This window comes from Hypanus sabinus, chromosome 6 (genome assembly GCF_030144855.1).
Source record: "Hypanus sabinus isolate sHypSab1 chromosome 6, sHypSab1.hap1, whole genome shotgun sequence".
Classification (NCBI taxonomy): Eukaryota; Metazoa; Chordata; class Chondrichthyes; order Myliobatiformes; family Dasyatidae; genus Hypanus; species Hypanus sabinus.
The window spans coordinates 161135866-161151198 of NC_082711.1; the positions used below are offsets into that span (position 1 = coordinate 161135866).

General features: G+C 34.5%; 1 protein-coding gene across 7 annotated transcripts in view; it reads right to left on the reverse strand.

Moving 5' to 3' along the window:
• The window catches only part of myo18ab (myosin XVIIIA b), a 218755-nt gene that overhangs the window by 122321 nt on the left and 81101 nt on the right, over window positions 1-15333 (reverse strand). For 3 of the 7 annotated variants that reach the window (XM_059973309.1, XM_059973307.1, XM_059973308.1), the window contains exons 3-4: window positions 5424-5534; window positions 2533-2598 (exon numbers count right to left, since the gene is read on the reverse strand). The exons of 2 other annotated variants lie outside the window; for them this stretch is intronic. In XM_059973309.1, coding sequence (XP_059829292.1) covers window positions 2533-2598; window positions 5424-5534 — 177 coding nt within the window. Of the gene's footprint in view, window positions 1-2532; window positions 2599-5423; window positions 5535-12938; window positions 13015-15333 lie in introns of those variants that run through there. 2 more of the 7 variants (XM_059973313.1, XM_059973310.1) reach the window with 2 other exon arrangements.

Sequence of the window (15333 nt, forward strand, 5' to 3'; positions counted from 1 at the left end):
CAACAGTTTATCATTCAATTCCCTTAATACCCAAGAATCCATTGAGCTCAGGGACTACTCCTCCACAAATTTCTGTCTGAAGATTTTTTCCTCATTTCTGCATTGAATGATTGACTCTATATTTTGAGACACTGATCCCTAATTTTAGACACTATAATCAAAGACGCAATCAACCCTGGATTCATCATCAAACCAGAGAAAAATTGTGTATGTTTCAATGAGTTTGCCTGTTGTTCCACTTAACACAAGAGAGTAGCTTAACACCTTTACATTGGAGGATTGCTTGGCACCACAATCCTTAAAATTAAACTGGTGAACTTTCATTGGACATCCTAAATGATCATAGTCTCTTCCAAGTGAGGCTAGACCTATAAATAATATCCCTTGAGCAATTTTACCGGGGTCCCATATATTTTCAATAAGACATCTTCATTCTGCGTTCAAATTCACCTGCAAGTTAATCATTTCAGTTTTCAGTTGTCCATGCTCAAGGTCACCCTGCCGCTCTCATTGTCTCACTTTAAAAACACTTCACTTTCCTATTTTGCTCTGAAAATAGATGACTTCATATTTTGCTATGTTATATACCATGCGCATAGCCTGAACTCTCCATCCACTCAGCTACCCATTTTCAGTCATCACCAAATTTAAATATGACACATAGTCCCTTCATTCAAATACCTGATACAGATTCTGAGCTGGGCTGCAGCACCCATCCTAGCACTGTTAGTCATAACTTCCCAACTCAAAAATAGCCTGCTCATTCCATATATGTTCTAAATATTAACCAAACATCAATGCACACCACAATATTACCCTCCCAGTCCCTCACTGCTCTAATTATTTCATCACCCAACTCCAGGTAAACTATATCCTCTGGTTTAGTTTTATCTATTCTGCTGGTTAGAATAGCTCACCCACCCCCACCCCCCAATAACCCATGTCACAAAGAAACTAAAATGTTAACCATGTTGTCTTTGCTACTTTCCAATTTGTGGGAACATTAGCAGAATCAATTAAAATTCTATATTGAGACAACTACTGCATCCACCATTTCCATACCACCATTTTTTTTACCAATGCTAATTCTTTCAGCTATTCATCACTCTATATCTGTTGTCTCCACCATTTTCAGGTTTTCTGCCGTGAAAGCCAATGCAAAATACACTGCCATTTCACTGGCATTTTCTTATTCACTAACATAATTTCTTTGTTTCCTAAGATATAGCACAGACCTTCTGGTCCTTCAAACTACACCGCCCAGTAATCCCCAGATTTAATCCTAGCATAATCACAGGACAATTTACAATGACAAACTGACCTGCCAACCAGTAACGTCTTTAGACTATGGGAAGATACTGGAGTACCCGGAAGAAACTCATGGGGAACTGGGGAAGAGCATACAACTCCTTACAAACAGTAGTGGGAATTGAACCTAGGTTGCTGGTATTCCTTGTTTCGATCTTATCTTCTGTGATTTTCTTTTCTTTCCACATATCTAAGAAATCTTTTACAGACTACTTTTAGTTGTCAACTTGATTACTTGTATTCTACTTTATTTATGTCAATCTTGATTTACCTTACTCCTACTTGAAATAGAGGCATACTTTTAATGCTTGCATCCATTCTTTAGTCTTGTTTTCAATACTTATTTTGGTACTCTGCACAATCATCTAGTCCTTCTACTCTCCTCTACTTGCTCCAAGTAATTTAGTTAAAGCCTCATCTAAAACCCTGGGCATTTGATTTTGTCTGATTCAAGTGATAACTGATAGCTGTTCCAACGGAACTCCCTCAGTTTGCAAAGGTAACACTAAGCTTTCAATTACTGGTATTTTAATTCTCCTCTTACTTAGGTCATCTCTTAAAGTAGACTTTAAGAGACTTCTGGACATGGCAAAGACTTTAACAATTATGCTGTTCACCTTCATATCTCCTCCATCACATTTAACATTCCTTTATATACTCTATTACTACATCATTTGCCTGATACTGTTATCTTACTGGTTATTTAAAATTTTCATGCCTCTTAATCATAAATCCTCTCTTGTGATCTTTTCTCTCCCATTTTTTCTACAGTTGAAAACTTTTTTGCAATTTGCAATGGTAAATGATCTGAAACATTAATAGCTTTCTAACATGTTGACTTGCTGAATATTTCCAGTATTGTCCTTTCTTTATGCTTTTGAATGCACTGAAAATGAGTGAGCATTGAACACTGAACTAAACATAGATAAAAATACAGCGAATAGGGCAATAACTTGTGTTCTGTTTAAAATTCCATTTTTAATTTATGTAAATTTTCCATTCATGAACAATGATCAAAAAGATTATCAAATCAATTATGTACTTCCAATACACAAGATTGTAAAAAAAATAAACTGCCAAAATTTATATATAATCATTAGAATAAGCATAATCATATATTTAACATGATAAATTAAATATTAATGGTAGATTAGTTACTCTACATCATGCAAGTACTTCCCAACAATAACTTCACAAAAGCAGCATGGAAATTTAAATGCCAACCTGAGGCTGGGTTGAGGCAGATGCTGAGGAAGACTGTAGCACCGCTGCTGGCACCTCTTCCACCTTCTGGTGAGCAGCAGCACAAGCCAAGCACAGCAAAGAAAAGCAAACCAAATTTAAAGAATGTTACTTACTGTAACTAAGATCATTTCTGACTTATAGCCACACTCCATGTTTCATTTTTGAGAGCATATTACTTGAGGTGATGAAATTATCAAGTTATCACAGACAGTGGTATAACTTGCAAAGTTTGTGCTACTAAAATTCAGATGAGGAATTTATACGGAGCACCAAAATATGTGAACAGCTTTAGCTGGGATGGGAAAGCAGATGATAAAAATAACAAATATAAAATATGAACTCTGAAGGAGACCTATGGACTCTTTTCCAAAGATTCATGTGCCCAATATTTGTTGATTATTTATTTATTATTATTATTTCTTTCTTTTTGTATTTGCACAGTTTGGTTTTTTTTAAACACTGGTCAAACGCTCAAGTTGATGCGGTCTTTCATTGATTATGTTGTGGTTATTAATCTATTATGGATTTATTGAGTATGTCCACAAGGAAATAAATCTCAGGGGTGTATATGGTGACATATATGTACTTGGATAATAAATGTACTTGGAAAATGTCAAAGTTACCTTTTATTTTAAAATTACAAAAATGTAAGCAAGCTCAAAAGCAATTTGGCATTTTTATGTATTCTACAATATTATTATACTCATTTGCTAGAAGTAAATCGACAGATTCCTTTCCCCATCATAATTAAAGTCATTTGTGAAAAGCAGAAAATTCTAGAGATACTTTAACATGTCAGGGTTGCAGAGAAAGAAAAATAATTTAGGCCAATAACCTGCTCATTAGGTTCAACATCTGCTTGAAATAGTAGCCTTTCTTTACCCACTCTCCACAGATACTGCAGGCCCTGCTGAGTATTTCTAGCTTCTTCAACACTTTGCTTTTGGATACAACTCCAATATTATAACTGCATATCCAAAAACCACTGAAAAATTTCTGTTTAATAGTTAGATCATCAGACAGACAATAAACATGGCCCTGCTAACATCACCCAAATATGATAAATGAAATAAAATAAAGAATAGGGAATCTGACCTACAAGCCCTATGTTCACATTGAGAAGCATATTATAGCAGAGTAACAGCAATGACGATAATCTAACGCCAAAGCGATTAGATTAGATATAGGATTTATAAACTGATTTCTTATGGCATGAAACTCATTTCAATTTTGCAAATTCATGACACTGTGACAATCCAAATGCATATATGCCAAACTGTATTAAAAACTACAGATCAGCACCTTTGCTTATTGCTGGATTCAATTTTCAGTTGCAATTTATGGAGAATAAAACATGGTATTAGCCATTTTGATTTGCCCAAGATTCGAGTTTATGTAAAAATCCTACCAGGTTTGATAGGAATTAAAAACATTTTTTAAAAAGCTACATAACTCAACAAGGTAACACTTCAAATATGATAAGTCATCTCTTTTCTATAGAATTTGAAATGTAATTTGAATGCTTGCTAGTTTGTCCATACACTGACATCTTAAGCCACAGACAGGAAAATAAGTGGAAAATGTAAGTGACTAGCAGCTAGCAAAGAATAAACTGTCATGAAAAACCAGAATTGAAAAAAGGAACAAGTAAGATCCCTCAAGCTCACTACATGATGTTCTACCAAAATAAATCATTTACCCAAGAAGTCAGGCAGCATCTATGAAGAGAGAAATAAGAGTTAATGTTAATGGGGGTCATCAACCTGAAACATTAGCTCTATTTCTGCTCTACTGCTGCTGCATGACTTGCTAAGTATTTCCTGCAGTTTGTTTATTTTAAATTTTATTTCCAGCTTATGCAGCATTTGATTTTTTTAAAATTCACTTTTACTTTCAAACTCACCCTGAATGTTCATTGGACATGATAGCATTAAGTAAATTTATCATTCAGAAAATGTAGACTTTTCACACATCCCCACCCACCAAATTTTTAAAGTTATTCTGAAGTTAGGTATCTCAAGTTCCTTCTGTTTTTAAAAAAAACTTCAAAAACCTGATGGGTAGAAACTCAAACAAAAATATATTCTGAAGCTGATGTGAACCAACTTCCATTTTTGTCAAGATTTCTATTTGGAATAAATTTATTCAAAGAAAGGAAAGTTTCTTTTCTTTTCCCAATTTAAGTCCCAATTTAAATAAGATGGAGATAGAAAGTGCCAGGATGAAAGGGGCCTGGGAAGTGATGGGAAAAAAAATATCGAGCAACACACACAAAATAATGTAGAGGAACTCAGTAGGCCAGGCAGCATCTAGTACAGTCGACAGAGTAGAGTACAGTCAATGTTTTAGGCCGAACCCTTTGGCAGGACTGAAAGGTTAATTCATATTAGGTAAAATTCGGAACTGAATTAGTGTCAAAACAATGTCACATGTCTTTAATATGTAAAATGCCAACAGATTGTCTTGCATGTCAAACACGGCATTCTTTAAAAAACCTGAGTCTCTTTACAAACCTTTCACATTAGCTCAAAAGGTTGTTAGAATACAAATGCAATGCTGAATACTTGTGACAGTAGAATGTAATACTACTTAAGTTTCCAAGATCAAAAAGTAAAACAAAAGCTATCAAAAAATGTGACATTCTACCTGAAGACTGACATGCTAATTAAATTATTTGTAGTGTCTTTAAAATATCGAAATTTTGAGAATCACATTCCTTTGCAAAATCTTTGATTTACCCAATTAAAAACAGATAAATTATATAGTAAACAGTGAAGAAACACATCAGCAGGAAATAAACAGGCAAACAAAGGAACACCAAGAGATGGGGAAAAAAATGCATCACAGGATAGACATGAAAGCAGCCTTACAGTCCAGCATGACACACGGGCACAGACACCAGCCCAGACACCTGCCTGTGCGAGATCGTTGGAGCGGGCGTGGGAATCAATGCTCTGTGTAGAAGTGACCACAGGTTCCAGCTGTGATAGCAATGTAATGTGAAAAAAACAAAATCCAGGTGTAAAAATGAGAATGAAGAGAGAAAGGTGAAGTCATCAAGCAAACAACTGCATAGATATAAATACAGCAAAATCAAAATGCAACTAAGGCTGTTATTACAACACATCTGCTTAGCGACTATTAATTTCGCATAGCATCTAAAATTCTAAAATTTGGATTCCATCTTTTCTCTTTGATTTGCATTAAAAAGGGACAATCTGTAATTTTGCACTATAATATGTGAAATTCAGCACCAGAATTTTGCATGTTTCAGCATATGATGAGGATTGATTTTTCGATAATAAAGAGATCTGTAGAATTATATACAGAAAATGTTGGTAAAGTTCAGCATTTATTGCATTTTCAGGCTATATTGTGTTTAGTTTATCCAGACCACATCATTCTTTCCGTTAGATAAACACTTTGAGTCTTAAACTGGCAGGAAGAAATGCTGACAAAGCATATGACTACATATCTCTTTCGCGCACCTCTGCTCTCACCCCTTCATCTCCATCCTCCACCCAATCAGCCTTTCCACTCGATGGATCATTGTTAAATTTCTGCCACCTTCAAAGTGATTTAACCATCAGATGCATTTTCCCTTCTCAGCTTTCATCAGGACCATCCACTCCCACTAATCATCCCCTTCTTACGGCATTTTCCCTTGTAACCAACACTTGTACTTTCCTCTCTTCCCCCTTCACCACCTAGGGGTCCAAATAATCTTTCCAGGTGAAGTAGCAATTCAGGTGCACTTCTTCATAGTATTCAGTATGGTCTGCTCCACATTGGAGAAACAAACCTTCAGAGATTTTTTTTGAATAGGAACACAACACTGGAAGAACTCAGCAGGTCAGGCCGAGTTCTTCCAGTGTTGTGTTCCTGTTCTTTGATTCACAGAATCCGCAGTTGTATTTTTGTGTTTTAGAATTTTTTTGAATGTTTTCAACCTGAAACATCAACTCTTTCTTGCTTCCCATAACTGCCTGAGCTGCTGAGTGCTTACAGTATTTTCTATATTTCGATTTCCAGCATTTGCAGTTTTATTTTTATTTTCACTGGAATGTGGAAGAAATAGGTTTCCCTGGATAAACTAAACTATATTGTGTAACTTTAAAAATTGTTAACCGATACATATACAAAACTATGAATGCAAGATCTTGTTACTGAGACAGAATGACAAAGTTTTAGGCAGAATTCCCGTGAAAGTTCCATCAATTGTACTGCAAGGAAGATGGCTTTTTAAAATTTTGATCTACATGGCTCACAGGTAATGTAGCTACATTATATTGCATACTTAGTACACAATCTAAAATTGTCATAAAACTTATTTTAAAGCCTAGTATCAGATTTATTCCAGGAATTGATAGGTATTTACAAAGTCATGGATAGGGGCGAAAAGTGAATTTAGAGATCCTTTCCAAGAACTTGTGACACATTTGTCAAATCTACAACTACAGATTAATTTTTCGGTTACAGCACAAAGCTGAAGAAGTTGTTTTCAAGTGAACACTACATTTTGAAGAGAGCTACTTTCAAACTTGCAGTTTGTTACATAGACTACTGAATGTAGTTCAAAATTTAAAATTACAAATTCTGCTTACTATAACCATGTGATATTCAAGTTCAAAATGTCAAATAAAATTTCCTAATATTAAATTTATTGAGATGAAGTTTATTTTGATGAATGCTCAAGCCTGTACATTTCAGGAACAATGAGAATTTTTTTCAATTATCTCAGTCTTTACAGCACAAAAGTTCACTGAAAAATTTTCTAAAATTCATATCTATCTTTATATGCAATTTAAGTAGAGACTTAAGTAGAAATGCTGCTGACATTTTAAAGTAAGTTTTAAAAATAAAGCTAACAAAGATATAAATTAATCAAAGTTAGAACGAGGAAACAGACTTGCTATCATTGCAACAAATATAAAATTTAAAATTACAGAGAAAATTCACAAGGATGTGGCCAGGACTGGAGGACTCAGTTTTAAGATTGAGTGGGTTAGAAACTTATTCCTTGAAATGTAGAAGATTGAGGGGAAAATTGATAGAGGTATACAAAACTAGGAAGTATATAGATAGAGTAAATGCAATTAAGCTTTTTTCCACTGAGGTTGGAGGGGAGTACAACCAGAAGTCATGGGATAATGGTGAAAGTTGAAAAGTTTAAGGAGAACATGAAGGGAAACTTCTTCACTCAGAGGGTCATGAGAGTGTGGAATGAGCTGCAAGCACAAGAGAGGTGTGGACAGGTACCTGGATAGTAGGGGAATGGATGGCTATAGCCCAGGTGCAGGTCGATGGGACTAGGCAGTTTAAATTGTTTGGCACAGACTAGATGGGCTGAAGAACCTGCTTCTATGCTGTACTTTTCTATGACTCGAGTGTTTACATTATTTCTAAAATAATAACTCAACTATGAAGGTATAATCAATACTTCTCCCCCCACAAACATAGTAAGTCACTCGTAGGAGGCCTCAAACTATAAAAAAATTGGAATAATTGGCAAGAATACCTGAGGAATGATAGCAAGAAATCAAATTTTGCAGTGATTTCATATAATCTACAAAATATCATTAAAAAGATAGTGGAAGGGAACTCATTAATAATTGTCAAGGAGAATTGGCAACATATTTTAAAAGGAAACACTTGCAGGGATACGAGAGAAGATTAGTAGGTTACATTTTAAAAATTATTCTTTTGAAGCTTTTACACTGGCATCGCACCCTGAGGAGAATAGAAAACAATGATGGACATCTTCATTTTTCTCTCAACTCTAACTCTCCAAGATAACAAATGCTCCACTAATTCTTCTCTCATATTTATTCCTAAACTGAATTCCTTCATCTTTAATGACTGTACCTTTAGCTGACAAGTTGTCAGCTCAAGAATTCCCTTACTAAAACTCCCTTTATTTTAAAAACTCCATAAAGGGTTATCTCTTTGACCAAATCTTAGATCATCTATCCTAGTCATTTGTCATTCATGATAGATTTTTGTTTGCTAGCACTCGTTGCTGCATGTCAGATGGTTCGGTAAGATTAGAGGCACCATATAAATGAAAATTGTTGTTATATTGTTAAATTGTAAGCCTACACCATGATCCTTTAACTACTGAAACTAAGTTTGACTGCAAATAAGAAGCTTGAAAATTTCCTTTTAGTTATTATGATAAAATAAATTTATTCAAACCAAAAAATTTACGAAATTGAAACCAAATTCGTAATGTATATCTGACTATAGGATTAGTTATCTGTTTATTCAATTTGAATAAAGAAAAAGGAAGTGAAGATCCTAAGATTGAAATCAATGAAAAATCTTGCACAGATTTACATTCCAAATTTACCCATTGTGGGCAAGTAGCTATAGTCCATTCTTGTGTCCAGAATATTAAATACTGTATATTGACTGCCCAATAGTAAAATCTTAAGTTTGGTAAAGCCAAGCCGCCCTCCTTCTTAGGCTTCTGTAAATATTTTTTACCCAATCTAGGATTTTTGTTCTGCCACAAATAAGAAGATATTTTAGAGTCAATAGTATCAAAAAAAGCTTTAGGAATAAAAATTGGTAATGCTTGAAATAAATATAAGAATTTAGGTAGTATCATCATCTTAATAGCATTAACTCTACCAACCAATGACAAAGATAGTGGAGACCACCTAATAGCAAGTTGCTTAATTTGATCAATTAAAGGTAAAAAGTTAACCTTAAATAGATCTTTATGTTTTTTTAGTAATTTTAATACCTAGGTAAGTAAAGTAATCTGTAACAATTTTATATGGTAAATCTTTATAAATTGGAACTTGCATATTTAATGGAAATAGTTCACTCTTGTTAAAATTCAATTTATAACCAGAAATATTACTAAATTGAGCAAGCAAAGACGAAATAGCAGGGATAGATTTTTCAGGGTCAGATATATATATATAATAACAAATCATCAGCGTACAATGATACTTTATACGTCCTCTCCCCACGGGTAATACCCAGAATATTAGATGATTCCCGAATAGCTATAGCCAACGGTTCTAAAACAATGTCAAATAGTAAAGGACTTAAAGGGCAACCTTGCCTCGTACCACGAAATAGCTGAAAAAAAGGGGATCTTTTTTTATCTATAATATAAAATATATTATAATATTTTTTATCTATAGATATCTATAATATCTAATTATTTTTTTCGGCCTTCATCTATGGATCAAGCTTTTCTTTTATGGAAAACAAAAGGTATAACATGTTTTCGTGATCTGTTTCTGGATGATAACATTATGTCCTTTGAACGGCTATCTAATAAATATAACTTACCTAAAACCCATTTTTTTAGATATTTGCAAGTTAGAAATTTTTTGTATAATGAGTTACAGTCTTTTTCGAAAGAATGTCCATTGGACATTACAGATAGAATTTTAGCTCTTAATCCTTATCAAAAGGGTTTAGTAGCCAACATTTATAAGATGATCATGAATTTACAGTTAGATGTATCAGAAAAAATTAAGAAGGAATGGCAAGAAGAGTTGCATTGTCTTATATCTACTGAGCAATGGGAAAAATTTTTATTATTGGTAAATTCATCCTCTATTTGTGCTAAACATGCCCTAATACAATTTAAGGTCGTACATAGAGCTCATATGTCTGAGGATAAACTGGCTCGATTTTACTCTCATCTTAACTCAACCTGTGATAGATGTCATTCTGATGTTGCTTCATTGACTCATATGTTCTGGTCTTGTCCTTGTTTACAAAATTATTGGAAAGATATCTTCAGTATTATTTCAAAAGTCTTAAAAATTAATTTTCAACCGCATCCTCTTACTGCAATTTTCGGTTTACCAATGACGGATAATAATCGTTTATCTGCTTCATCTCAACGAATGATTGCATTTGTTACATTAATGGCTAGAAGATCTATATTATTGAATTGGAAAGAAATTAATCCTCCAACTTTATTTCAGTGGTTTTCTCAAACTATTTCTTGTTTGAGTTTAGAAAAGATTAGAAGTGTGGTTTTTGAATCTTCAGTTAAATTTGAAGAAACTTGGAGACCTTTTATTCAACATTTTCACATGAGTTGAATTGTCTTTTCCTAAACGTTACTTATATTATCCTTAATCAATTGGATGGAGGTTTGGAGTTATTGGCACTACTGTATATGTACTTAATATTATTCAATGGCCCATGTTGGTTAGTGTTTTTTTTTTGGTTTTTTTTCTCTCTTTTTTTGGGGGGTTTTTCCTTTTTTTTTCTTTTTACTTCTTTGTTCATTATTGTTCTGGGTTTGAGAGGTTATATATTTTTATTATTACATATCTGAATGTCTATTTAAACTATTAATTATGTACTCTCAAACATTTTGTATTCATATTTCATTTATGTTTGTTTAAAACTAATAAAAAGATTTAAAAAGAAAAGAAAGTTATTATGTGCAACTGAACTGTTGCTGATATATGTAAGCAATTACAGAAAGTAAAAATTTAAATTTGAATCTATTGCATAATCTAACTGGTACCACAAGAATAATCTTTAATGGGCCACAGACTTTCTATTTTCTTCTCTGAACTACAGCAGCAGTCAATGCTTTGCAACATAGTTACAGTATATGTTAGATTTAATCATTAATTCATTTAAACATGAATAAGCCAAGTGAAATTGCTGAGTGTATCCAGTAGCATCACTTCACTGACCCACTAGTAAAATCAACTGGAACTTTGTTTAATGTTGAATGAAAAACAGGATTCTATATTCAGGCATGCATATACCAAAAGCCCAACACACAAGACATCCAATGCATGGCAACTTTTTAATTACTGGAGTATTGAAAATTCTTTCCAGCCTCATCTGAGCTTCATCTGTGGGTGTCATTTGCTGTGGTATTCTCTGAACCTAAAGATCACACAACCAACAATAACGTTTTTTATTTTTGGATATCATTTACTCAGAAAATAAATGTAATTAAGAGTAGTGGACAGTGTTTGGGGGATCCAATTACTAATACAAATACAACCTTAAGTTCACCATTTTCATCTCATGCAGCATTTTCAAAATTGTTTCAACTATTCACAGGAGACTGTAACTGAGATTGAGAAAATCGTGGATCTCAGTCAAGTTGTTCAATATTAATATGACAGGTCGTACTTTACAAAGTTTTTGCCTAATGTTAGCAGTTGCATTAGCCTCTGCTGCTCTACAGCTCCCTAAATTCCAGAGGTGTTGCTGTGAAGGTCATCCCACAAGGCAAAGTATTCCATGGGATGAAATGGATCATTTGCAGTGGTCAATCCTCAGTCAGCAGATTGGCTTATTGGTTTTTCGACAGCTTGCACTGTCAAGTGAAATTATCAAAGAAAATTGAAATACATTTCAAATTTGAAAATGCTGTTTCCTCATAATGCCTTTCAAAACAATATTAAATGTAGTGTAACACACACAAAATGCTGGAGGACCAGCAGGACAGGTAACATCTGAAAAGGAAAATAAACCGTTAACATTTTGGGCCGATACAATTCATTGGAAGTGGAAAGGAAGGAGGAAGAAGCAAGAACAAGGTGGGGGGAGGGGAAAGAACGCAAATTCCTTTCCCAGCCACCTTCTTGCTCTGGCTTCCTCTTCCTTCCTTTCCATTCCTGATGAAGGACCTCAACCCAAAATGTCAACTGTTTATTCCCCTCCATATATGCTGCCTGACCGGCTGAGTTCCTCTTCCAATTTGTATGTGTTACTCCAGATTTCCAGCAGCTACAGGATTTCTGGTGTCTATTACATGTAGCTTTGCTTCTTACTGAAGGTTGGTTGTCTTATTCAAATGAATATGGCTATAGTAGATGTCCAAGCTGGGCAGTTAAATTTGAGTTATGTCTGGTCTTTCAGAATAACAGGAACAGGAATTACTGCTTGATTCAGTTCCATATTCCTTACTTTCACATTTCAGTGAATGACTGTACTAGTATGAAAAGTGCTCTTACATGCAACTATATAATGAGAGTAATAAGGCTGACTGTTTCCATTAGCTGCATTCATCAATTATCTTTTATCACACATTCCACCCCATTGAAATGGAATTTGAAAATATCAACTTCTGCATAATACAATGAAAATTATTTTGCAACATACTGCATATTGTTTGATTACACAAAAGGCACAATAATTTTTATATTTGTACAAAAACCACTGCTGAAAGTTAGTAGAGAGTTATGCAGTGACCATTTGGGTTGGTCTTTTCACCCAAACAAGGAAATGCAGAATATTGTTTCTTGTTGATGAATATTAGAAATTTCTAGGGTTGATTCCTTGGTATATATGATGTCTTCTTGTTGTTTACAGTTCCTACTGCCATCAACATCCAACATCCCTATATAATTATATACTTTCTCCTTAAAGCCACACACCTGGTTTTTATCACCTGATGGAAATTCTTCAGCAATAAGTGAAGGCAACATTTCCTGACCTGGTTTTGGTTGCCCACTGGAAGATGTGGTCTCCTTTAAGTAAGCCAAACAAGAAAAGTGGTGTGTGTGGTTGTATAATATAGTAGATCAGGCATTTTCAAAGTTAAACCACACTTCAAGTTTTCACGTCAATCTCTTTCAAATTTAGATTTAATCAGTCTCAAGTAGGTTAACACATTCATTTCATTTCTCATTTATGGTATTAATTTAGCACCACCACCCATGTTAGTTCCACAGCTTTTCCTGTTATACATGCATAAACACCATCTTACATCAATTCAAGCTGTTTCTATCAGGAAATAAATAATCTCAAACCATACATACTAATATAATACCAATAATAAACCACTACAGAAATTAATAATTTGGCTGTTTGATTCCACGGCTTTCAGAATTTTGCCATAAACATGTAAAACTGTTTTCCACAATTTAAATGGATTTAAGACATACAGCACACAATAGCTATTTGTCAAAATGCTGGTTTGATAATCATAAACAACAGTTCCAAGACAGGCTTTTAACAAAATATTTTTTTAGGTTCATTTGCTTCCTCCACATTGTGCCATGCATGTACTGGTTAGTTAGCTAGAAAAAAAAAATGTATACCTTCCTTTGCAGCAATTCTGCCATTTGTGGCTCATTTATTCCATCTACAGACTCCAAGACAGGTGAATGTGGCTTTGCAAGAAGCATTTGATTAGAACCATAATCAGAAATTTCCTCTCTTTTCTCAGGGGATCTTAATCGAGGTTTGTGAGCTTTAGTTTTTCCTCTAGACATGAGACTAGTCAACCCAAATGAGATATCATCTTTTTCCATTTTCTTTGCTGGAGCAACAGTTTCTGCTTTGGATGAAGTACAAACGTTTTTCTCAACCTTTAACTTCATTGACTTGCCTCCATCAGTTCTCTGCCCTGCCTTTGCTTCCACAATGGTTTTGCTCTCCATATTTTTCTCTACTGGTTGCTCTTGCTGCTTCGTCATTGTAACCTTTTCTTTCTCACTTCCTCCTTCAAATGGTACAACCCTCCGTATCACCTTCCTTACTACTTTGACCACTTTTTTCTTAGGAAGTCCCACAGCTTCCTGAGGCAAAGCATGCTGAGTTGTAGTATTCATATTACTCTTCAGCTCCTCTTGTGCATGAAAGACTTTTTCAGAAAACTGCTTTGAACATTCACTTTCTCCATTTAGCTCTGGTTGCGGACCACGGATCTTTTCAGTTCCATCTTTCACGGTATTATTATATTCACTTCTTTCTGACTATATTTATGCAGCATAAGAAAAAAAAGCTTTGCATGAATTAAGATAGAAGGAAAACACAATACAGCAGCAAAAGAAAACAGAAATAGTGTGGAAATGATATCTAGAAAGAAAATAGGCTTTGCAAAATAAAGTACTTGTTTTACCTCCAACTTTGCAATTGTGACAGAAACTAATTAGTTATCTATTATTTTACAGAATGGTCATATACATGTCATGGATTATCCTATCTAATAACTGTTGTAACATTGGTTAAATTAGCAAATTTATGTAAAAATCAAAAACAGGTAAAAAGCAGAAAGCAAATATTTAATTATACATTCTTTATGTTTTTCACACAAATAATGAGGGGTAATGTATCCTAATATTTTTTGTAACCACATGGCACACAGTATCTATGTTGATTAGAAATCTAACGACTACAGATTTATACTATTAAGATGATATAAGTGTAAAACCTGATAATGTACAAAATAAACATAGAACAGTACAACTAAGAAGAGCCTCTTTGGCCAATAATGATTTGCCAGACATGATGCTGTTTTAAACTATATCCTTTCTATCTGCACATGATCAACATCCCTGCATTCCTTGCATAGTCTTGTGTCTATCTAATGCCACTTTAATACCTTCTGCCACCAGTACTCCATTCTAAGCACTTACAATGTTGTGTGACAAAAACCTGTCCCACGAATCTCCTTTAATCAATAGACAATAGACAGCAGGTGCAGGAGTAGGCCCTTCGGCCCTTCTAGCCAGCACCGCCATTCACTGTGTCACTGTGGTCATGGCTGACCATACACAACCAGTACCCCATTCCTGCCCTCTCCCCATATCCCTTGACCCCGCTGTCTATAAGAGCTCTATCTAACCCTCTCTTGAATGCATCCAGAGACTTGGCCTCCACTGCCTTCTGGGGCAGAGCATTCCACATAACCACCACTCTCTCGGTGGAAAAAGTTTTTCCGTATCTCTGTTCTAAATGACCTACTCATTCTTAAACTGTGGCCTCTAGTTCTGGACTCACCCATCAGCGGGAACATGCTTCCTGCCTCCAGTGTGTCCAATCCCT